Below are 23,925 nucleotides of genomic sequence, written 5' to 3' on the forward strand. Positions count from 1 at the left end.
AAACGGGGCATTTACAGTCAGGGACATAAATACGTGCTTTTAAAAGTGTCTACATACATATTTACAGAGTTGCAAGATCAACCGTAGTAGCCCTGAAAAAAAAGTCCCTTTTTTTTGTGTGTGACCACGCACACGCCTCCCGGTCCCCTCCCTCCACTTTGGGCTGGTTACGTCACTATTGGAAACGGGGGCTGAGGAACAGGCGGGAGGGGGCTCAGGCATCCTCGTCCGGGGTCTGCCCCAAAGGCACCAAACCCAAGACCCGCACCGGGTCCCAACTCCTAGCTCAGCTCACCCGTGTCTCCGAGGCATGGCCTGTCCCGCCAGAGCAGGGGCCCCCTCCAGCGACCCCTGGCCGGTGATGGAGAGCTTCCAGAAATCTCTTTTTCTCCCTGCCCCATCTTTGCTTTTTCATGTCCCACCTTCACTTGCATGTCCCAATTTCTATTTGTTGTTTCCCTTTTCAGCTGATTTGAGAAGCTCACACACGAAAAGTGTGGCTGGTCCCACCGAGTGAGGCAGAGGAGCTCCCGGACACAGGACACCACCCCTTGCCCCCCCCCCCCCCCGGCCCCCCTGCTTCTCCCACGGAGGAACCCGATCCATACAAGGGGACAATGGCTTTCTCCCGATGCACATGGACTAACCACGATTTCAAATCTGGAAATGACTCAGGCGCCGACAGCTCAGGCTAGCGGGCCAAGAAGGTTTTCCAAGTGTACAGGCCAAAGGGGCAGTCAGCGAGGCTCCGACATGTCTGCACGCCACTGATTCCCAGAGATCGTGAGGGACGTGGGACATGAGGGCGGGGGGCAGGGCGGCTGGAAGGGGAGCTTGGCCTCCTCCTGAAGGTCTTCCTCGGACACGCCTGGAGCTCTGACCCCTGGGCCAGACCAAGGTCCCCGCCGTGGTGAAGGACAACTCGAGAAGCAAAAAGCAGGATCAAGGAGCTCTTGAAAAATTGCATAGTAGGAGAGGTCCCGCCCCTGCAGGAAGGCCGAGCTGCAGAACATGCTCGTTGGTGTGGAATCAGCTGGTGCCCTGCCTCCCTAGGGTTCTGGAGACCACACGCTGGCAGGCAGGCTCACACGTGCACGCTCACACGTGCACGCTCACACTCCCTTTCTCTCACAGGCTCCAGCACTGGAACATGTCACTACTCCCTGCAGGGCGGAAGGCCAGTCCCTTTGGCTTCTCTGATTCCAGGTCACTTCAGGTGCTGAGGAGACAAAGAAAAGAACAATAGCGGTGGCTGCTTATTCAGTGCCATGGGCTGCTCAAGCATTCTCCCGCTGCATTTTTATGATTTAACTGTTTGTTGGAGTGCAGGACCCATCCAGAGGAAAGCAAAGCGTGATGAGTTTGCACAGTGCACACACCTGCGTAACCAGCACCCAGATCAGGAAGCAGAGCGGGAGGCCCAAGCTCCCATCAGCCCCTGGCCCTGCCCCCCTTTTAGGATAACCACTAACACTCATCCCCAGAATAACCAATATCCTGACCTCTGGCAGCATGCTAGTAGATTGATTTCCCCCATTTTTTCACTTAAATAAATGAAATTAATCAGTGCACATCCTCTGTGCCTGGCTTCTGTGGCGAACGTGTCTGCAGGCACGTGCTGTGGATTTTCACTCTCCTCGCTGTGGGAGTCTGTGGGAGGATCATCCTGCCACCGGCCTAGGCTACTGCCAATGCAGGTCCGGGAGTTTGGGGCCATCACGCATGTCACTGGGATATTCTTACATGGTCTAAATGTCACGTATGGTGCACATGTGCACATGTGTATGCAGAAGTGCTGGGGAGTAGGGCGAACCTACATAACATATGAGTGTATCCCTGGCAGTGGAATCGCTGGGTCCGGGAGTTTGCGTCTGTTCAGCTCCAGTTGATACTGCCAAACAGTTTTCCAAAGGGGTTAGGCTGCCACTGAATTTCACTCGAATGCTGGCAACAACCCTCGTGGCAGGTGACAGAGACCCCCATTTTGCATGGAAGGAATGGAGGCTCGAAGAAAAGTAACCTTTATGAGGTCAGGCGGCTGACAAGTGGCAGAGGTGGGACTTGAACCCAGGTCCAGCACACGCCAGAGCTTGAGTGTGCGAGGGAATGGCATGGCCATGCTTCCTCCGTGGGAGCCCCATTTACAGCACGTGGCCCAGAGCCCGGCACACGTGAGCAGCTCACAGTGTTTGCTGCATTGGGTGGAAGATGAGCCTGGAATTGGGCTGAGTCAAGTTCAGAGGTTTGATTCTCTCACTCAGGGAACCTGGTTATCGTTAGTATTAATAATAATTATTATTAGAGTATTACTACTAGTAATCCTATCTAATAAAAGAGTAATATGCAAATTGACCATCATTCCAACACACAAGATGGCTGCCTCCATGTGGTCAAAGATGGCTGCCCCCATGTGGACACAAGATGGCCGCCACAAGATGGCCAGCAGGGGAGGGCAGTTGGGAGGGACCAGGCCTGCAAGGGAGGGCATTTGTGGGCGATCAGGCCAGCAGGGGAGGGCAGTTAGGGGTGACCAGGCCAGCAGAGGAGGGAAGTTGGGGGTGACCGGGCCTGCAGGGAAGGGCAGTTGGGGGAGGGGGGACCCAGGCCTGCAGGGGAGAGCAGTTGGAGGCAATCAACCCTGCAGGGGAGGGCAGTTAGCGGTGACCAGGCCGGCAGAGGAGGGAAGTTGGGGGCAAACAGGCTGGCAGAGGAGCAGTTAGACATCAATCAGGCTGGCAGGGGAGTGGTTAGGGGGTGATCAGGCTGGCAGGCAGAAGCGGTTAGGGTAAGGTGACCAGATCGTCCCGCTTTTGGCGGGACAGTCCCGATTTTTAACAATTTGTCCCGCGTCCCAGGACAAATTAAGCATTTCTACAACAATGCTGAATCTTTTCAAAAATTGGGACTTTTTTAAAACGCCGCGGGACGCGGGACAAATTGTTAAAAATCGGGACTGTCCCGCCAAAAGCGGGATGATCTGGTCACCTTAGGTTAGGGGCAATCAGGAAGGCAGGCAGGTGAGCAGTTGGGAGCCAGCAGTCCTGGATTGTGAGAGGGATGTCCAACTGCCCGTTTAGGCCTAGATCGGGCCTAAACGGGCAGTTGGATATCCCTGGAGGGGTCCCAGATTGAAGAGGGTGCAGGCTGCGCTGAGGGACACTCCCCCCTCCCCCATGCATGAATTTTGTGCACTGGGCCTCTAGTAATATAATAATTCAATGAGAATAATAATAGCAGTGCTTATTTATAGGATGCTTACTACATCCGAGGCATTTATTTTCCTAAGTGCTTTTCACATACAACCTACCTAGGACATTCTTACAGATGGGCAAAGTGAAACACCGAGAAGTGAAATAGCCGCCAGGATTACTGGCGCCAGGATTCAACTCCAGAAAGTGTGCGCTTAACCACACACTGTCCATTTCAGCCTCCCCCAAACCTCTGCATGGGGCTGGAGAGAGCTGCCAGCAGTGGGAGCTCTCCGCCACGTGAGGACACAGCCAGAAGGGACATCTGCAAGACAGCAGGAGTCCTCACCCTGACCTCGGACTTCCCTGGGAAGCTGCACATGTGTGAAGATAAGGGAAAAGGAGGCATCCATTCAGGTCCATGCCCTGACCGGGGCTGACCAGGCTCCCAGGCCCTGCGCATCAGCATGCTTGATCATACATCCGAGTGGGGCCCTGGGGTCTGTATCTTTAACGGGTGCCCCAATGTCAAGGTCCTGCAGTTATGCTGAGAGGCTGGTCTTGGGGACACAGTGAAAGAAGACACGCTGTGTCACCAACAGGGAAACCCACGCCTGGCCCAAATCACTGACCAGCCCAGCCCCCCAAAGATGGAAAGTCTGGTTTCTATGAATGATTCAGGCTTTGCCATCAGAGAATCTAGAAAAGAGACTTCTGGTTCAATGTAAATCTAAATTTATTATTTTACAGATGAGTATTTCTTTTACTTTCAAATCTTTTCTGGGCTTAAAGCCTCTGAGGGAATCAATTAAGTGCTGAGTATTATTATTATTATTATTATTATTATTTTAAATATATTTTATTGATTTTTTACAGAGAGGAAGGGAGAGGGAAAGAGAGCTAGAAACATCAATGAGAGAGAAACATCAATCAGCCGCCTCCTGCACACCCCTCACTGGGGATGTGCCCGCAACCAAGATACATGCCCCTGACCGGAATCGAACCTGGAACCCTTGAGTCCGCAGGCCGATGCTCTATCCACTGAGCCAAACCGGTTAGGGCTATTATTATTATTATTACTATAATGATAGCTAATGCTTACCTATTGCTTACTATGTGCCAGGCACTGTTCTAGGTGCTTTGCATGCATTTGACACTTGTAATTCTCACAATCCCACGCAGTAGGTACTATCGTCCCATTTTATGGATGTGGAGACTGAGGCTCAAAGAGACTAACTCGTTGAGGTCCCACAGCCAGTAAGGGGCAGAGCTGGGATTTGAACCCAGGTGATCCAGGGTCCGCACTCTGCACCACTATGCGCCCTTCTTGCAGGAAGACCCGTGCCCACCTGGCACACGGGGTCCGCCGCAAGCCATCATGCCCACCCCCTTCCTCTCCTTCCCAGCCACCCCAAGCCCCAAGCCCAGCCTCCCCTCCCCACGGAGCCACCAGAAGGATCCAGAAGCTGCTCCCCGCTCTTCACACCTGTCAGGGAGCAGGCGAAGCTTCTACTCTTTGAAGAGGGGTCCTTGGAGCTGAGCTGTGGCCGTGGCCTTGACACTCCTGCACTGCCTGGTGATGTACGGGGCGGCAGGCGTGGGGCATCGGGTCGCCAGGCGGAGGCTGTAGCTGTGCAAAGAGAAACGACACACCATCACCAGGGGCCCAGCCAGGCAGCTCCTGGAGGCCGGGTGTCGGCCCCACCTCTCCGGCCCCTGGAGGCCAATGGGCTGTGAGCTTTGATACAAGCCCGTGAGCGCCCCTGGCTCTCCCCACCACCGTCCCTCCCCCAGAGGCTCTGAGACACGGCGCTGTTCCCTCCAAGACACCGGGGAGGTGTTTAACGCCAAGTTACCTCCATCGCCTGTGGTGGGGAGAGGAGGGAGGGCCGGTCCCTCCAGGCTGTTACCTGTGCACCTGACCTCCGCCCTGGCCCCACTTTCATGTCAGGAATCACAGAGGGGGTGTGAACCAGGATCCCGTTTGCTACCACAGCCCATTAAATTGGACTTGATTTTTCAGGGAAGCTTTTAATTTTTTTTTAAGACAGGTAACCCCTTCCTTCACCCAGCTAACCTGTACTCATCTTTCAGGTCCCAGCCGGCAGACCACCTCCTCCAGGAAGCCTTCCTTCTTTCACTCCTGGACGAGTGTCCCTCCTCCCGGCTCCCACCACCCCTGGCCTTCCCCATCACAGCACTTGTTACACTGAATCAGAATCGCAGGATAATGAGTCTGCCCCCTCCTGAGCTGTGACCCCAAGGTCAGGGCCTTGCTTTTGTTGATTGCTGCACCCCCAGCTTGGCATGACAAAAATAAATGAGTGTTGAACAGGAGTGACACTGTGCTAAGCGTTTTCTGTATGTCTTAGTCTTCATAGAACCTTCCCCGGCGGACACTGTATATCCCTCACTTACAGAGCAGGAAACAGGGGCACAGTGACTGGTCCCAGGTCCCAGGTCTGCCCCCTCCAGATGGAAGAGCAGGGCCTCAGGCGAGGAGAGGTGGGAGGAGACCTCCACCTGCTCCAGGTGTTGGCTGGGAGCCAGCTCCGCCCGAGGGAGCAGGAGATGGGGACACGCTGAGACAGCGGGGCTCACAGGAGGGGTCCTCAGCCAGGGCACGTGGCTGCAATGTCCTGAGACATTTCTGGCTGTCACATCGGGGGAGGGAGGGAGGATGCTACTGGCATCCGGTGGGCGGGGCCGGGATGCTGCTAACCCTCCTCCCATACACAGGGTGGCCCCCACGAGGAAGAACGATCCAGCCCCCCGTGTTAACAGCGCCCACTTGACCAGGAAGCCCTCAATCTGTTAAGACACATGAATGTATAGACAGACACTGACTACAGCCAGTGGCCCGAGGAGCCCCGCCCTGCTCCGCGTTCTTGCTCAAGTGCCCCCTCTCAGGGAGCTCCCCACCGTCTCCTGGAACTCCCAGCTCCACAGGGCATTTTACAGCCCCCCGCCTCCCCCCCCCCCCCCGCCCCCAACCCCTTCACCTGGGACTTTGCGTCCCCCCGTGCCAGTTACCCACAGTCAATCACGGTCTGATAAGATTAAATGGAAAACCCCAGAAATGCACAGTTCTCAAGTTTTAAAACGGCGCCGTCCTGAGCAGCTGCAATCCCCGCTCCCACCCACCGCGGTGCATCGCCCCCGTCCAGCCCGGTCCTGCTGTGAGTCCTGCCCAATGAGATGTCTTGGGAGAGACCCCCTTCGCGGAGCTGCTGGGATAGCACGTTGTTACAACGGTCCTACTTTAGCAGTTATTGGTGCTCATACCTCACTGTGCCCGGTTATAAGCTACACTCCATCATAGGGACGAATGGAGAGGGAAAACATACGGTTCGGCGCCACCTGTGGTTTCGGGGCCGCACTGGGGGTCTGTCTTGGAATGTGTCCCCCTCGGATCAGGGGGGACGACTGCCCTTCCTTTTTGGATTCGTCACCGCTCTGTGTCCACCGGGGTTTCTGTGTCCTGGCTCCACCCGGGCCTTCTTGTCGCTGACGGAGCCCGGCACAGTGGGCAGCCTGCTCCCTGCCCCGCGCTCTGCAGGCAGCTTCAGTGGGCGAGACAGAGGCCACCTCGCCGTCTGCCTGTGACTGTGCGCAGAGGGGAACACGCCGTTTCGGGAGAGTTCGCAGCCAGGGCGAGGCGGGGACTCGGGCCTCTGGCTCCCAGGGGGCCACAGTCCCGGTCACGGGTTTCTGGCAAAGGAGATGTCCGAACACGCTGACCCACACTCGCAAAACAAAACTGAAGAAACGGCGAGGACGGCCAGGGCCCGGGAGAAGATGACCCTGAGGAGGGTCCCGGGAGTCCTGAGCCGAGGGCAACAAGGGCCCCGAAGGATCTAAGAGCCGGGGTTTGCCTGCCTGGAGCTTCTCACAGGCGAATGAGCCCCGAGGGGAGGGGGCCCCTCACCCCAAGGGGTCTTCCTGGAGCTCCGATGTCACGGGGCTGTGGGAGTTGGTGACATCACAGAGGGGCCAGCATACACCAGAGCCCCGCATCTCCAGGGACTGCCCAGGGCCAGGGGCTGCTGGGCCAGGGACATGTACACACTAAATAAATTCGGGCAAAGTGCCCGTCACTGAACAGAGAACAGAATGACATGAAGAGGCGGTTCCCAGAGGAAGCCAAAGCCCGTGGAGATGAGGAGATGCCGGCCGCCTGTGCAGGAAGCGCTCGCTAGCACAGGGGCCTGGGGACAGGCGCCGGACGCGTGGGGCCTGCAGGTGAGAGAGTGTGACCCAGGTGAGGACTGCCCCCACTTCCTGGACAGTGGGGGGTGGAGCCCAGCCGCCCCCCCTCCTGAGAGCCTTCCTCTCCCTCTCTCAGAGCGGCTCATCGCAGCCCCCCGATGGATGACAATCACCGTCCCTCAGCTCGCTGTGAGCACTGGAGACACAGCGGAGAGCCCCGGTCACAGCCCCCCTTCCCGTCCTGGCAGACAGAGAGCGAATAAAGGAGCATGTGGCAGTCAGACCGCAGGGATCACTGTGGGGAGAAGGAAGCAGAGGGGAGAGAGAGCTCGGAGCAGCCGGTGGGGCGGACGGGCAGGTGGGCGGGCTGCAAGGTGGAGGAGGAAGACCTCACAGAAGCAGGTGCGCCAAGACCCGAAGGAGGCGGGCGAGGGACCCACCTGGACACCCAGGCCTCGTGTGCTCCAGGCCGTGGAGCCGCACGTGCAAAGGCCCCGGGGTGAGACTTGCCTGGGATGTCAGAGGGAAGATGGGGCAGCGGGAGGGGCTGTAGGCATGGAGCCAGGTGGTCCTTCTGGGCAGCGGAGTGGCCTGGCCTGACGTGGCCACCGTGTCGGGCGCAGCCTGCAGGATGGCAAGAATGGGATGGAGGAGACCAGTGAGGGGGCGACTGCCGGCCTCCAGGTGAGAGATGACGGCAGCGTGGACCTGGGGCCGGCTGAGGAGGTGGGGTTGTGAGAAGTGGCTGGACACAGACACCTTTATCGGGCCCACAGGGCTGATGGACTGGAGGTCGGGCTGGGGCAGAGGTGAGAAAGCGACCGGAGTCCAGATGGAGTCTAGATGGGTTCCGTTTCACCGAGCTGGGGAAGACAGCGGGAGGAGAATGTGGCTTCTTGGGGGGTCTGCTTTGGAAGGACTAAATTTGAGATGGTGTTAGACACCCAGCGGGGAGGGGGGGGGGAATCATGTGGGTGGCTGAGATGCACCGCTGATGGATTTGGGGCTGGTCGGCATCTGGGGGGACTGGGTGGCTCCCACGGGGTGGAGACGAAGAGGAGGAGTCCAGGGACTGAGGAAGGGGTTCGGGGCAGCGCTGGTGGTGTCACGAGCCCAGGGAGAGGTGTCCCGGAAAGAGGGAAGAACAAGTGTCCAAAGCTGCCGATGGGGGAAGACGGGACTGAGAACCAAACGACCAGGACGTTGTAGAAGCCTAGAGGCTGCTGGTAACCGTGGTAACAGCAGTTTCCGAGACAAGGCAGAGACAAACGCCTGAAAGAGGCGAGTTGAAGAGAGGAGAGGAGGGCCGGCGGCAGGGTCCAGAGACTCAGTCGCACAGATTTGGGTAAAGGGGGCACAGAAGGGACAGGGTTTGGGCGGGGAGGAGCTGCCAGCCCCCGGATGCTCCCCAGAGCTCTCCAGGCCCCACAGGGCCAACACGCTCATCCACGTGCTCCGCCAGGCTGCCTGGGCGTTGAGTGGAGACCCCTGCCTGCCGTGGCCACCTCCCACCTCTCCCTCCCGCGTGCGTCAGGAGGGACCTTCTGGAAAGCAATGGCCACGCTGGTTGGGCCACACAGCCGCCCGCCCGGAGTCTTACACAACTCTCCAGAATCCTCAGAGGGCAAACATCTAAGTCAGCTTGGCCCGAGGCAAGGGAGAAGCAAAGAAGGCATGCGGGTAAGACGACCTGAGATGATGCTGAAATGCCCGCAGGCTGGGTGAAGGCCACAGGCAGAAGCTACAGCAGGCGTCCCCAAACTACGGCCCGCGGGCCACATGCGGGTGTTTTTGCCGTTTTGTTATTTTACTTCAAAATAAGTATGTGCATAGGAATTTGTTCATAGTTTTTTTTTTAAACTATAGTCCGGCCCTCCAACGGTCTGAGGGACAGTGAACTGGCCCCCCGTTTAAAAAGTTTGAGGACCCCTGAGCTACAGGAACCACCACCTGCTTCCTGGCACCAGCCAGCGCCGCTTCCAGAAATGGTTGGCCCCAGCTTTCCAAACAGGGCAGCCCCTTCTGCTCCAGGGAGGCCCCTGCTACTCAAATGAGGCCCCTGGGCTGGGAGGCAAGAGCCTGGAGGGTCAGCCCTAGGTTCCCCGCTACTTGCTGTGTGGCCTCAGGAAAATGCCTCTCCCTCTCTGGGTCAGAGTGGTCTCACCTGTAAAATGAGGATGTCAACCAAGGAAAAAAATGTATAGCATCATCCACTGAGCATGTGATATGCGGGAAATGCTTCGGGATGGGGGGGGGAGGGGGGCGGGTCCCAGAGCTCCTGAAACCCTCCCAGCAGCCCCGAGGCAGGGACTGTGCCGATGCATATCTCACCGAGGAGGAGACAGTGGCTCAGAGGCCAGGAAGCCCAGCGTCTATGTTCTCTCAGCCAATTGGGGTACAGCATTTAACCAGGTCCCTGGAGAGGCATCTGCACCCAGGGCCACTTGACACCACACCCTGGATCCCCTCCGACACAGTCCTTGTCGTGATGGGGACAAGGAGCTCTTGTCAATATCCCAAAAGGCCATCAGCAGGACGCACAAGCCGCCCACGCAGGCTGGAGCCGGCTTTGCGCTGGAGCCGCATGGGCTCAGAGGAGCCCTGGCGTGGGGTCCCACTCTCCGAGGCTCGCTGGAGGCCCAGGAGAGGGGAGAACCCCCCCCCCCCGCCCCGAGGCCCACTCCTCAGCCCTAGTCTCTGACTGAGCTCGCTGGGGTGCAGCCCGGGCTCTCAGAGCCACGGGTCTATGACCCACCCACTCAGTGGGTCCCGGGACCAGCAGCATCGGCAGTCCTGGGGCGCTGGTTCAAGGGCAGCCACCCAGCCCCACCCAGCCTCCTGGCTCAGACGCCACATTTAACCAGGTCCCTGGAGAGGCATCTGACACAGGAGTTGGGGAGCGTGGGCGAGGGGTGCAGGCCACGGGCTGATGGCAGTGTCTAAGAGGGGCCTGGGTCTGAAGCCTGGGACCGGGGGCCTAGTGCCCAGGGACGTTTTGTAGAGAAAGTCTTTCCCATGGGAGGGCTCGAGGGAGGAAAATACAAGTGGTCCTTGGGGGCCGAGGGCCGAGGGCCGAGGCTGAGACCACTGGCCGGGGCAGTCCCTGAGGGACCTACCGAGGACGGTGAGGAGTTGGCATCGCGAGCCCTGCCAGCAACGCTTGGCGGCTTTTTCATTCAATCATCCTCTAACCACGTGACGTGGGTACTGTGCCCCTTTGACGGCTGAGAGGACAGCAGCACAGAAAGTTAAGGTCATTGACTCATTTAAGGTCACAGAGAAGGACATGACTAGAAGGGCAGGAGGGGGGGCGGGGGAGGGGGAGAGGAGAGGAAGCGGGAGCCAGGATCTGCGGAGCTGACCCCACTCCGGAGCTGAATCCGCCTCTCGGCAGATGGATTTCCTTCCCTCTCAGCCCGGGAAGGCCCTGTTCCCATGCCAGCTCCCGGCGTGGCCTCCACGCGTCCCAGGACCAATCACGCCACTGCCCCGTGCGGCTTTGACGCCAGGTTCTGCGGCCTCCAGAGGCCATTAGCTCCCCAAACATGTTTGGCTTGAACTCCAAATGCCCAGCGTTGTGGCAGCTCGTAACCCAGTCAACAGAGGGCTGTCCCACCCGGCCATGACCTCGGGCAAAGGAAGCTGCCAGGAGGACATCCCTGCTGTGAGTGCCTGCCACCCTGCCAGGACAGGAGGGGGACAGGGGACCCCAGAGTCCATGCCAAGCAGCCCTTCGCTCAGACGGGAGAAGCCAGAGGGAGGAGCTCACCCAGCAAGTTGCTCTTGGGAAGAAGTGAGAAGGCACAGGTGGGCTCACTGTTTACATGGGGCACTGATGGTGGGGAGGAAGGGTAGAGGGGAGCCCAGCGGAATTGGGGAAGGAAACCCCAGGAGGCAGGGCGCCTGGCGCTCTGTGACTGTCCCCAGCCCCTGCTGACCCCACCCCCCCCGCCCGGACTGAGCCCCAAGGGCGAAGGCAGGTCTGTTCTCGCCTCATCCAGCCACCTGCCTGCCACCTGCCTGGCACAGGATGGGCTCTGAGAATGGTCCCTGGACAAGTCAAGGGCAAGCCTGACCAGGCTCCTCATCCAGTGCAAACCCAAATGTGCTCGTCCGTGGCGCTCAAGGACCAAACTGTCCAAGGAAGTGACCTCCAGGAGGTCCTCTCACCGCCAAGGCCCCGCCCCAACCATGGGACCAGGTGCCTCCTTTCCCGACAATTCTTGGAGCCCGCCTCCGACCCCGCAGGCCTCCCTCGCCGCACCCCTGGCTCCGCTCAGTGCCGTGGCTCAGACGTCATGCCCGCAGGAGGCAGCACCACCGGTGCAGTGCCCAGCGAGGCGGGAAGAACCCAGCTCCGCTCCCTCTCAGGGCACTTGGCTCCTGCCCCCACATCAGTGCTAGTGCCCAGATGCCATCCCCTCTCCTCCTCTCTAGCCAAGTGGGACAGGCTGCTCTCTTTAAAGGAAACTTCTAAGAATGGGAGGGAAGCCCAGAAGAACACACGGACACGTGTGTCGGGACATGAACGCACAGAAAGCAGCTTCCCAGTGTGGGGCAGAAAGGCACCCGTCCCCCACGAGGTCCAGAGGGAAAAAGCTCTTTTAAATAGAAAAACCCTATGAGGGACGCTAAGACTTCATTATTGCAACCGCTCCGTCCTCTAAAGTCAACTTAGACCAAGACGTTAGGAAGATGACGAAGTCAGCTCCAGGAGCCACGTCCACATCTTGGAGTCACTGGGACTCAGGGTCTCGGAAGTCCTGTGTGGCATCTCCCAGTGACAGGATCTCTGGATGCTAACCGTCTGAGGCGCCTGCCTTGATGGAGAAGCCTCGGGGAGCTCGGGGGCGTCTCCGAGGCCTGGGTGTGTCTGGCTGGCGGGGCATCCCAGGCACAGGCTAGCGTTGCCGTGGGAAAGCCACGCTTGCTGAGTCTGAACGGGGCATTAGTCAGCGGGGTAGGGATGCTGCCCAAAGGGCCAGGGCATCCTCAGAGGGTGCAGGGGACTGGATAGCAGCGTGCCCAGGCACCTTCTCTCACCCCAGAGCCCCAAAGCCCTGTCTCCGGGCTGACCTCCAATGGGCTTAGGATGGCTGGGGCTGGAACATGGGACAGATCAACCTATGTCACAGAGGGGACAGAGGCGGCCGCAGGTGCTAAATGACCTGGACCAGCTGGCACCTCCGGGCTGCTCAGCAGCACCAGGACCCTGCGTTCCATTTGGGTTGAGGCCCACTCATTGTCTACACCAGGCATCCTCAAACTACGGCCCGCAGGCCACATGCGGGTGTTTTTGCCGTTTTGTTTTTTTACTTCAAAATAAGATATGTGCAGTGTGCATAGGATATTGTTCACAGTTTTTTTTAAACTATAGTCCAGCCCCCCAACAGTCTGAGGGACAGTGAACTGGCCCCCTGTTTAAAAAGTTTGAGGACCCCTGGTCTACATGGAGGGTCCCTCCCTGTGGGTCAGACACGCGGCCCAGCCACACTACTGGGGTGCCCACGGACTCATGTCTGACATGGAATGAAAACCGTCCTAATGTCTCCTCCACGTTAGCAGCAGGTCACCGGCCCGGGGTCGGTGGAACAGGTTTTTCTAGGTACATCCTCATTATCATCTGCATCTAACATTTCCCTGGTCACTACATGCCGAGCGCCTTGCCCAAACTTGACATGGAGTGGCGAACTTCATCTTCACAAGGCCTCTCTGAGTGGGTCCTACCACGTTTTATACATGAGGAACTAAGGCACAGAGAGGTTCGGCAGCTTGCCCAAGAACACACAGCTGGCAGGAGCAGAGCCGGGGTCGAAGCCCTAGACACTTAGCTGTAGACACGGGCTCCTGGAGCCAAACAGGCATGTCTGGGCAGGATTTCTGAGCTTTAATGTATAAACTCAGTTCCCCCACTTAACTGACAGCTGCTCTGTGCCAGGTATGGTGGCACAGCCAAGCACTCTGAAGGCACGAGAATGCTGCAAGGGATAGCTTTAGTCTAGCTGAGCCTAAGGAGGCGCCCTGTAAGCACCATTTATTTTTTAATTTATCCTTTTTAACAGAAATTTCTTCAAATCAGCCACATGAAGCAATATCCTGATTTAGTGTTCTCTTTGGGAATCAGATTTCTAACTCTGCACTTACATCTGCTGCCATGTGCCGTCATGCACCGTCACGAGGTGTCGTCCTCGGAGCCTAAGGAAGCGTGGCAGCCTTCGTGTCCACACACTAAACAAGATCAGGCCTTCCAATAATTCGTATCGATACCGACCAATCACACCTATTATATACCTGATGCTGTGCTGGACGCTGGGACACAGCAGCGAAGCAAACAGACCTGGTCTTTGCCCGTGGGGGGCATGTGTTCGAGAAGAGGAAGGTCATCATTGCTTGCATAATCTATAATACAAAATCCCAGGGTGTGAGTGACATTGAGGAGGAAACGCAGAGGCTACCAGAGCTCTGAAAAAGGACACAAGGGACCTGACTTCACGTGCACACGTGTGCATGTGTGTGTGTACGTGTGTGTACATGTGCACGCATGCAGTTTGTTAGCACCCCAAGACGTGGGTTCTGTAGGACACTGGGAATACACTTAGGGTTTGCTTCATTTGCCGTGTTGTCTTGTATTATTTTGGAGGATTGGGGATGGAATAAAGCACAGAATGTCTAACTTATTTTACACCCAGGAAAAAAGAGAAAGGATTTTTCAGAAGAGATCTTTTCGGTGTCTGAAGGCAACCACTGTTACTGCCTACCCTTGCCCCCAAATCTTTCTCGCCCTCATTCTGTGCCTGAGCCTCCAAGCAAGTTTTACACAAGCAGATCTGAGAGTTTGCAAATTGGAACAAATCGGGTGAGAACTCATCTAGTTCTTCCCCAGGCTTTCTTCCGATCTGTGTCTAACAGATCTGGTCACACGAGGTCGCCTGCTCGTCACAAGATGCAGACCTGAGAAGACGGCCCCTGGATGTTTTATGGGGTCACACTGGGCTTGCTGCCGAGATGGCCTCTCAGATGCTCACAGCCCGCTACCTGGAGAAATGGCCGGAAAGTTGGGGATGGTTGGGATTGGGATGTCTCCTGGGATAAGTCAAAAGGCCATTTCCACCGTTTCTATCACTTCTGCTTTTCTTTTTAAGACCCAATGGAAGGCTCTGAAGTCTGGGTAAAATTCATGTGAGAAGCTGACAAAAAGAAAGATTTCAAAGACCCACCCCCAGAAATAACAGTTTTGCGGGTCTGGATTCTCAATAAGCCCCCAGGTGGCTAGTGGTGCAGATGGTCCACCACGTGAACATCCTGACACATGCCAACCAGGGCCCCTTCGCACACCTGGGAACACAGGTGGGAAACGCGCCCCTTCCCCCACCCTCCGAACACTGTCATTAACAGGTCTCCTGGGCCCAGGAAATACTGTCCCCTCACCTAAGCACTTGTCCAGCATGATTCAGGACGTCACCTTATAAACCACCTGTTGTTAGCTGATACTCTCGGCTCTACCTGTCATGTTTACAAATAGTTTTAAGGGATATAAACATATTAACTATAGTGAATTACAAAAAGAATAACAACAACAAAAAAACCCCACAGAGCATATACATCAACTACAATATCCAACACCAATTTGTTGGGTGCCTCAAAGTGGTTGGCGCCTACATGAGGACAAAGTCAACACAGCCTGTTTCCACCCAACTCACTCGTAAAATGCAAAGGAGCCTGAATATGAAGGAAGGTAAGAGGACAGAACACCTCTGAACCTCTGCACTGGTCATCAGAGAAACTCTGGAAAACTCCTGGCGTAATACACTGACTTAGAGAGGAAAGGAAAGAAAGTCAAATCAATGGGCAGGGGGACCCATGTCTTCCTTATCAAGCAATGGGATGGACTGAGCCCCAGGCACTTCCTCAGAGACTCAGCCACTGGTTAGCACAGGCACCACATGAAATATTCTAAACCCAGAACAAAGCACGGAGGCATGAGGTACAGAGAAGAACACGACTGTTTAAGAATTAAGGTACTTCATGGGGCAAGAAACCTTCCCTGAGAGACTGTGCATTCTACCCCAACTTCCACTTCATTCTCTCCCCAAATTGCTTATGAAACTTGTGGCTCAAAAGGAAAAAGCGATCTGCGTGTGTGTGTTACACTTCACCCGTTCCTATCTAGAGGTCATTTGTCCAGCAAACGTCATTTACCAGCCAAGGACCAAGGACATTTTTAACAAGCAAACCACGCCAGCATGTCTGTGCCTGCTGCTCACGCACTCCGCTCGCGGGGAGGCCCCTGGTGTCTTCTCAGGCCCTACCTACCTCGTTATTTACAGGAACTATTAATAGGACCACGATCGAGCTTCCTAGCCCATAGGGGATTAACAGAGCACATCTGGAGGCGGCGAGCGGTGCAGACAACATCCATAAATCATAAATGAAAAACAAGCCAGGAGCACATCCTTCCTGAAACATTAAGTCACACCTCAAGCATCCGGATCCTGCATGCCTGGATGGCCTCTGAGGGCATCACTTCTCCACAACCGTCTTCACTGACGGTTACCATGAGCCTCCAAGAAAAGTGAACTTGTGCCCGGTGCTGTTTTTAAAAGCAGGGAAGTAGCAGATACATTAGCCTCCTGGCAGCAAACACGCATGCGGCAGAGCCATTGCCCCCGACCCTTTCTGCAAACAAGGCAGATACCTGGCACGGGGCCCTCTGACCCCGAGCGAGACATCACCTCTGAATCCCGCCGATGCAGCGCCCCAGGCAGTGGCTCTCCGGGCGCCCATGGGAACCTACTTGCCTACCGTGGCCTGGAGAGCCTCCTACGAAGTAGAAAAAAGTCGACAGTAGACAGCAAGGTTTGGACGAGTCACCACCTGAACCTGTTCCTTCCCTAACAGAGCGGGTGGCGTCACACCAGGCCTGGCTGGAGCCGCGCAGTCTGGTCTCCCAAGAGCAGATAAAATGGACCAGGACCAGGGAGGACGGAGACGTGCGTTCACCGCCTCCCTTTCAGCTCCTTCAAACCAACGGGTGCTTCTCAGCCACATGGAGCAATTGCTTACCAGCAAGCAGCTCCCTGCCTTTTTGTGGTTAATCCTCACCTGAGGGTGTTTTTTCATTGGTTTTTAGAGTGGGAGGGGAAGAGACAGAGAAACATTGATGTGAGAGAGGCACAATGATCGGGTGCCTCCTGCACACGCCCCAACCGGGGCTGGGGATGGAGCCTACAATCCAGGTGCATGCCCTTGACTGGAATTGAACCTTGGGCCAGCGCTCTATCCCCTGAGCCCAACTGGCTAGGGCTCCCTGCTTCTTAAGAAGCCACTGGGAAGAACCAGGCCTAGCCAGGCTTCCCTCCCAGGTCAGGGGACTAGAGGCAGAGCAGACTCTGACGGACAGGTGAGGCCACTGCCTGGACCTGGCTGCTCTGACCACCTGGGACCTCGGACAAATTGCTGACCTTCTCTGTGCCTGCTCCCCATTTGAAAAATGGGAGGACAGGAAAGTATTTTTTTTAATGATGAAATGGGGTAATACAGGAAAAGCCCTGAAAACAGTGCTGGTTCTTACATTATGTCACTAAGTTGGGATTCCTTGGTTACATTTACATGGAGCTAATGAAATGTTTTCTTCTGAAGCTACCTTGTTAAACGTACGTTTTGGCTTTGAAATTCAAAACCAAGGGAAATAAAGTTATATGGAGGGAGGTGCTTTGAAATTCAAAACCAAGAGAAAGTTATATGGAGCGCTGACTTAATAAAACCCTTTTCTCACCTTGACTTGCAAAGTGCCTGCCTGTCTCACAGCTCCCTCCCCAGCTCTGGTGGGTGGGAGCGCCTCGTGTAGAAAGGCAGCACCTACGGTCCCCACGGGACAGCTCAGGCCCCACGAGGCGGCCAAAGGCCCCTGGGGTCCCTGGAGGGCCCGCTGTGGGCACCGACAGGAGAGGATGGGGAATTCCGGCTATGGCAACCCCTGCAGTCATGAAATCACACACATGGTAAGTCAGCTCTGAGGGGAGCCACAACGTCCGATCAGCCTTAAACAGACTCTTTCAGTCCCAACAGCCACAACAGCGGCTAGCGTTTACGAAGCACTTACTAGCGCAAAGCGGCATCTGTGGTCCTCGCGGGCTTGTCTGTCTTCACAAGCATCCTTTGTGGCTGGACTGATCACTGCCATTTTACAGAAAGGAGGGCTGGGGCTCAGAGAGGTGGCATGACTTGCCCAAGGTTACAGAGCTAGTAAGTGATGAAGCCAGGATGCAGACACTTTATTCAATTAACAAATATTTATTGAGCGGCTACTACATGCCAGGCACTGCTGTACATGCAGCAACAGGCAGCTTCCCTGGGTGGATTCCCCATCCTGGGAGGAGAAGCATTCAGTAAACCAACCTAACAGATCGAACAGAACACATGAAGACGTAAGGGTCTCCAAGAACAGGTGGAGAGGGACAACGACACTTATTTCAGAGTGGATGGTCAGGGAAGGCTTCTTGAAGGAGGTGACAGCTGAGCAAGCAGCTCTGGGGCAGAGCGAGTGCCTCACCCACATTTCACTGCCTGGGATGAAATCTCCACGCAGCCTCCCAGCCAGGCCAGCACTGGCTGCACCGCACCATCTCTTCCAGGGGAGGCCAGAGGCCTGCAGCAAACTCTGAACTTTGAATTCTATTGTGATCATGGCCGCCACCCTGAAGCTACGGATGACACTACACCACCTCTCGGCAGCAAACCCCTCTTTGGGCGATGAGGTCAGCAGGAGACATTTAGGGGACACAGTGCGTTCAGAGGTTTCACAATGCCTTTAAGGACAGGGCTCTGGAGCCCGGCCAGCATGGCTCAGGGGTTGAGCGTCGACCTATGAGCTAGTAGGTCACAGTTGAATTCCTGGTCAGGGCACATGCCCCGGTTGCAGGCTCAGTCCCCAAGGGGGGGGGGGGGGGCAGGGAGGGAATGTGGGAGGCAGCCAATCAATGATTCTCTCGCATCATTGATGTTTCTCTCTCTCTCTCTCTCTCTCTCTCTCTCTCTCTCTCTCTCTCTCCTTCCTTCCTCTCTAAAATCAATACAAATATATTAAAAAAAGAACAGGGCTCTGGAATCAGACGTTCGGGCTTGGGCACTCTCTCACCTGGATCTGTGGGACATAATGCAGGTGAGGCTGCTGCCCGGCTCCATTTCTCTGTAAATGCTGAGAACGCCATGCAGAGACCTCGGAACAGTGGCCATGTCCCAGGGGCCTCGGCAAGCCCCGGGACACAGGACAGCGTCCACAGATCTACAGCCCAGCACCTTTGGGATCCAGTTGGACCATTAAAGATGTTTTCTGAATGGCTGACCGGCTGAATCACTACTGGAGAATGTGCCTGCTTTGGAGAATGTGCCTGCTTTTACGAGTCCAGGAACAGCTTGGGAACAGCCATCCAAAAATGTTCCTCCACTCAAGCTGGGTTGGCAAGGGTTGGATGTGATTATAAAAAACCAAGTGAGAAGAGAATGTTACTGCAAGACAAATTGAATCCATGTGAGTTTTAAATAATCTCAGTCCAATAAGAATATTAAAATATCACTTTGGCAATTATTAAATACTAAAACAAATGCAATGATTTAAAATTGAAGTTCTATTTTTATTTTTTGTTAATCCTCCCCCAAGGATATTTTTCTATTGGTTTTTTTTTTTAGAGGGAGTGGATGGAAGGGGGGACAGACAGAAACATCAATTGGTTGCCTCCCACACGCGCCCCAACAGGGATCGAACCTGCAACTGAGGTATGTGTCCCCAACCAGAATCAAACCCAGGACCACTCAGTCCACGGGTGGATGCTCTTCTACCCACTGAGCCAAACCGGCTAGGGCTGAAATTCTATTTTCTTTAAGGTAAAATATGAAAATTGCCTTAAGGCCTATATTCCCTATTGTTATTAACTTACCTGTGCAACAAACTCCAGGCCTTTAAAGATTCCTACTGGAAATTTAATATTTTTTAAGATATATTTTTATTGATTTCAGAGAGGAAGGGAGAGGGAGAGATAGAAACAGCAATGATGAGAGAGAATCATTGATTGGCTGCCTCCTGCCTGCCCCCTACTAGGGATCGAGCTCGCAACATGGGCATGTGCCCCTGACCGAACTTGAACCCGGGACCCTTGTCCGCAGGTCGATGCTCTAACCACCAAGCCAAACCAGCTAGGGCTACACTTACGATTTAATGCTAACACTCATTAGTTACCTAAGCGTAATTCCAGACTGCACAGCAGGCTCCTGTCTAAACATTACTATGGAAATACTCTTAAATCTGTTCAGGATAGAAACCTGTACTTTAAAAACCTTCTGTAGCTTTCTGTCATTGCTAAAATGACACCCAAGCTCTCACCCAGACTGGGTAACTCAGGTAGCACCTACCAAGGAATGTTCAGAACCGTGGGTTCTGTCTGGCTTGTCCCTGTGCTTTATAAGCTGGACATGGGAAGGCACATTTAGGCACTAGAAATCCTCCATAAAAACCTCTGTTCTCTGGGACACCTGCCTGAATTTAGGGTCACTTTCTGTAAGATAGTTGAAAAGGAATCCAGCTGGTACAAGTGAGGCAGAAAACAGAAGCACGTACAAATCCCATTACCCCAGTAGTTCAGCAAGCTAACTCTAATAAAAGTATTTCCAAGCCCCTTTAATGGCTCAGAACAGAACTGCAAGCAATTTACTGCAGTCGTGAGGGCTTTTCTAATTCTTAATCTAGAAAGTAAATAAAACCTACGCACACTCTCCTGGCTGTAATGCTATACTTTAAAAATAACTTACTACCGGCAGAAGTTAACCCTTTGATTTGCACGTAACACATACTTGCCGAGGGGGGAGGCCAGCCCCGATCAGCTTTCTTTTTGGGCTAATGCCCAACAGGTCAACGTTCTCAAGTGACAACCGAGACGCTCCCCAGGCTCCCCGGGCCCTTCTTTAGAACCACTTCCAAGACCAGAGGATATGATGATAGTGAGCTTGATTCTCCTTATACGATTCCTGTTGACTAATCAGATCAATCTAGAAAGTCAGCGGGACTTGAGCGGCCCGTGACGTGGGCGCACACCCCACCGTTCAGAGTGAAACCAGACTCGGGGGCTCCAGGAGCTGCTCCTACTGACGGTCTTGCTGCAGCAGGAAGACTTGTTCACAAATGCAGGGGAAGACTGTAAAGAGGCTTTTACATCTAGAGGAAATGAAACTTTGGGGGGGGGGGAAGCTATAAAAATAATAGACAGGATGGTGCAGGTTGGAGGCAGTTCAAATCCCAGCTTGGCACTTTCAACCCCCCCCACCCCCCAAGTCTGTTTCCCCATCGGTAAATGACACCAACCTCAGGGTGCTATTGTCAAGAGCCTGAAAAACGCTTAGGGCAGAACCTTGCACACGGAAAGGAAAGCGAGCGACAGCTGTCAGCTTCCCAGAAGCTTGTCACCACTTGCAGGCGAGGAACTCAAGTGAACCACAGCGACTGGAGGTCGGGACTAGGCCTGGGTGGTCTCCAAACGGGAGACGGGGGCACAGAGCCTGACCCGATCAACCAATGAGCAGTCAGTCGTACATTTTCCCTCTAGGTCTCACCCACTCAAACTTCAGGTTTTGTTCCAAGGATTTTTTTTTTTGACCCTGTTGTTTTTGTCTAGGAAGAATTTAACAGTAATATGGAACTCATCAGTCCCACCAATCTGGACCTAGTTTCTTTTTTCAAAAATATCCCACAGCACTGTGTCTTTAAGGCCCAGCATCTTGTAGGCAAACTCCCAGTCCCGCCAAAGTCTCAGCCTCCACACCCAGTAAGACGACGAAGGAAAACGCAGAGACCACCTAGCCATTCCCTACTTGGAACTAAGATCCAGAAATAACCTGCCCACTGCTGAGCCACCGAAGCAGGCCACAGGAGGCTGGAAGGAGTGGATGTGCGGGGCCTGCTGGCTGCCGGCGTGAAGGGAGAGGAATGGCGAGCAGACGGCCAAGGTGGAACCCACTTCCTCCATGAGCAGCGCCCTCTCCTCCCAGTGTGCGGGCCACAGGGAGCTGTGTGTGCTCAGCCCGCAGTGCAGGGCCATTCAACAGCCAACACAGAAAGCAAGTCCTAACTCCTCCAACCCAGCGCCTCCCCACTTCCTCCTGTGACACCGCCCTCCCCTCTCCCCCCCTCCCGCTGGGTCTCTGGGGGGAGGGGGGGAGAGAAGAGGGGGGTATCATGAACTAGAGGACATCTGGCCAGGAGACAATGATCACTCCTTCAGCTTTACCGCCTTCCCCTAAGACTTCGGAATGACACATACTGATGTAAAGCATGAGAACCACAGTGCGGTATCATGTGGGACTTGACGAAACTGCAAACATTCCATCTCAAGAAAAACAGCAATCCCACACAAACTCAATACAGATGTTCCAACTTCTTTGTTTCATTCTTTGGGGATTAACAATAAAAATCCCCAAACCAGAGTAATCTGTTAGCAAGCATCGAGGAAGTGGAGACCCTACCTGTGAAATGCTTTATTTCACTCTCGAGGTACCTCTGAGCACACTGTCCGACTTCATGGCTACCCGCTCAATGGTAGGTAAGGATTTGAAATAACAAAGAGTCAATGCCACATGGGAACACGTGAGGAGGTCCTCTGGGCGGACCCTGCACAGCGCACAGCACAGCGTGCGGCTTCAAACGCTTTTCCTACGGGCCTCTTCCTTTTTTGCCCTTCACTGCTCCCAACCATGTACAAAATGCAGTCCTTTCACAAGCTTTTAGAAAGTTTTTATTGGTTACAATGATATAAAATGTATCATTTAAAGTTCCCCTAGTTAGTAAGTGCTTGCTAGCAACAGCATAAAAAAACTTTCGTACATCTGACAAGCTCAAATGATTTGTTTCATCCTGGAAGGGATAAACAGCAAACAGCACTCTTAGCTGGTCTGTCTACAATTAGCCTCTTTCTTAAAAGGCTACATTGGTTCAAATCAACAGACAATCCCTTTTGTATGTCAAATTGTAAATTTTAATGTTTTCATTAAAATAGTCTTTTATATCATAACTCTCCAACAAGAAACAGTAAAATAACTAACAGCAAACTCCAGTACAAGAACACTCCAGATTAACAACTCAAACACAAATGTAAAAGGCAAATCACAATACAATTGAAGCATCCAAAACAATTTAAATAATTTTAAATATTTTATTTTTAAACTGCTACAAATGCTTTATACAATATTTCAACACAAAAGTCCCCAGAACAGAAATGTAACAAAATGGGAATGATAGTGAAAGGATTAAAATGGCACAAATTCACCAAACAAGTATTAAACTACACATTTTAAGAGGTAGATTACTTTTAAAGTTGAAAACAAAAGGAGAAAAAAAACTCATGAATAACCTAGCCATTTCCCACCAACTCAGTCATTAATTAGGGTGAAAGCATGTATAATGTGTGGAGAAATGATACACCCAGGAAAAGGCCAATTTGTAGTTTTTAAATCTCTATTAGAGACTGCAGTGTAAGCCTGTATGTAAATTTATTTTTACTTTTTTACTTAAGTGCAGACATACAGCTTTCAAGGCCTGAGATGCATCCTAGGCATTGGTATATTGCTACATAGTCTCCCATAATATAATAGTTATAAATTAGTGCCACATAATTATTGGAGAGGATGTCCATCTGGATAAACACACATGAAACTGGAAGAGGCATACAAAAGGAGTCCATATCCAATCGGGTTTCCTCTCCATTATGCTGGCCATCAGCTTGTGATTTAAAAAAATAAAAAATAAAAAAAGCAGGCAGAGAGAGAAGCTAAATGCCTCTGTCTATAATTAACTTAAAAGGCATCAAGAGCTGGTGTGTGACCAAAACTTAAAACAAGTGCATTAGAATTTGTCATCCCTGAAATCTACAACAAACTACTGATAAAAAAGAGAACTTGCTTTGCAAGGTTAAGTTCAAATCACTCCTTCCTCTGCTATGTGCCAAAACCAGGGCCACACTCACATCTGAGTTATCAGTCCCGTGACGATGGGCCAGTTCATCTAGCCCGTCTTACAGCACCTCTTGCATCTCAATCACCCAGGTGCCCAGCACGTGTTGGGCACCAGCGAAGACGCAGATGCCTGACTCTAACCAGGGCAACAAGAAGCCTGCAGATTTGTGAGACAGCTTCAAATGGTCTTGCAAGCTTGGTAGATTTCGCATCCTTTGCCGTAGTGCTTATCCTAAGTTGAGCATGCATTATCTTTATTTAGTCAATTAAGGTTTGTTTTGTGTGGGGGGCTTTTCTACAGGAAGTTCCTAGAAAATAAGAAAACTGAAGATAAATGACAACATAACACAACCTTATATGAATTGACCATGTTAAAGAGAAGGTGAGCAGATCCATATGACAAATGTTAAGACAGCAACAGGTTGATTCTGGAAGTGTTCAGGAACTTGGGGGCCCTACTCAACAGGCACACGCTGGCAAGGCCCGAGCCCTATCTGGAGTGGTGTGGCAGAGATGGATATGGGAGGAAATG

At 53.7% G+C, this 23,925-nt stretch overlaps 1 protein-coding gene across 7 annotated transcripts in view; it reads right to left on the reverse strand.

Moving 5' to 3' along the window:
* Window positions 1–592: 592 nt before the first annotated feature.
* The window catches only part of PRDM2 (PR/SET domain 2), a 109,793-nt gene continuing 86,460 nt past the window's right edge, over window positions 593–23,925 (reverse strand). For 6 of the 7 annotated variants that reach the window (XM_079777447.1, XM_079777445.1, XM_079777448.1 and 3 more), the window contains 2 exons: window positions 4,675–4,818; window positions 593–1,219 (listed from right to left, as the gene is read on the reverse strand). In XM_079777447.1, the coding sequence (XP_079633573.1) occupies window positions 4,698–4,818 (121 nt within the window). In that variant the 3' untranslated portion in view covers window positions 593–1,219; window positions 4,675–4,697. Of the gene's footprint in view, window positions 1,220–4,674; window positions 4,819–22,160; window positions 23,702–23,925 lie in introns of those variants that run through there. The other variant, XM_079777444.1, reaches the window with a different exon arrangement.

This window comes from Cnephaeus nilssonii (assembly GCF_951640355.1).
Source record: "Cnephaeus nilssonii genome assembly, chromosome: 7".
In the NCBI taxonomy this organism is placed as follows: Eukaryota; Metazoa; Chordata; class Mammalia; order Chiroptera; family Vespertilionidae; genus Cnephaeus; species Cnephaeus nilssonii.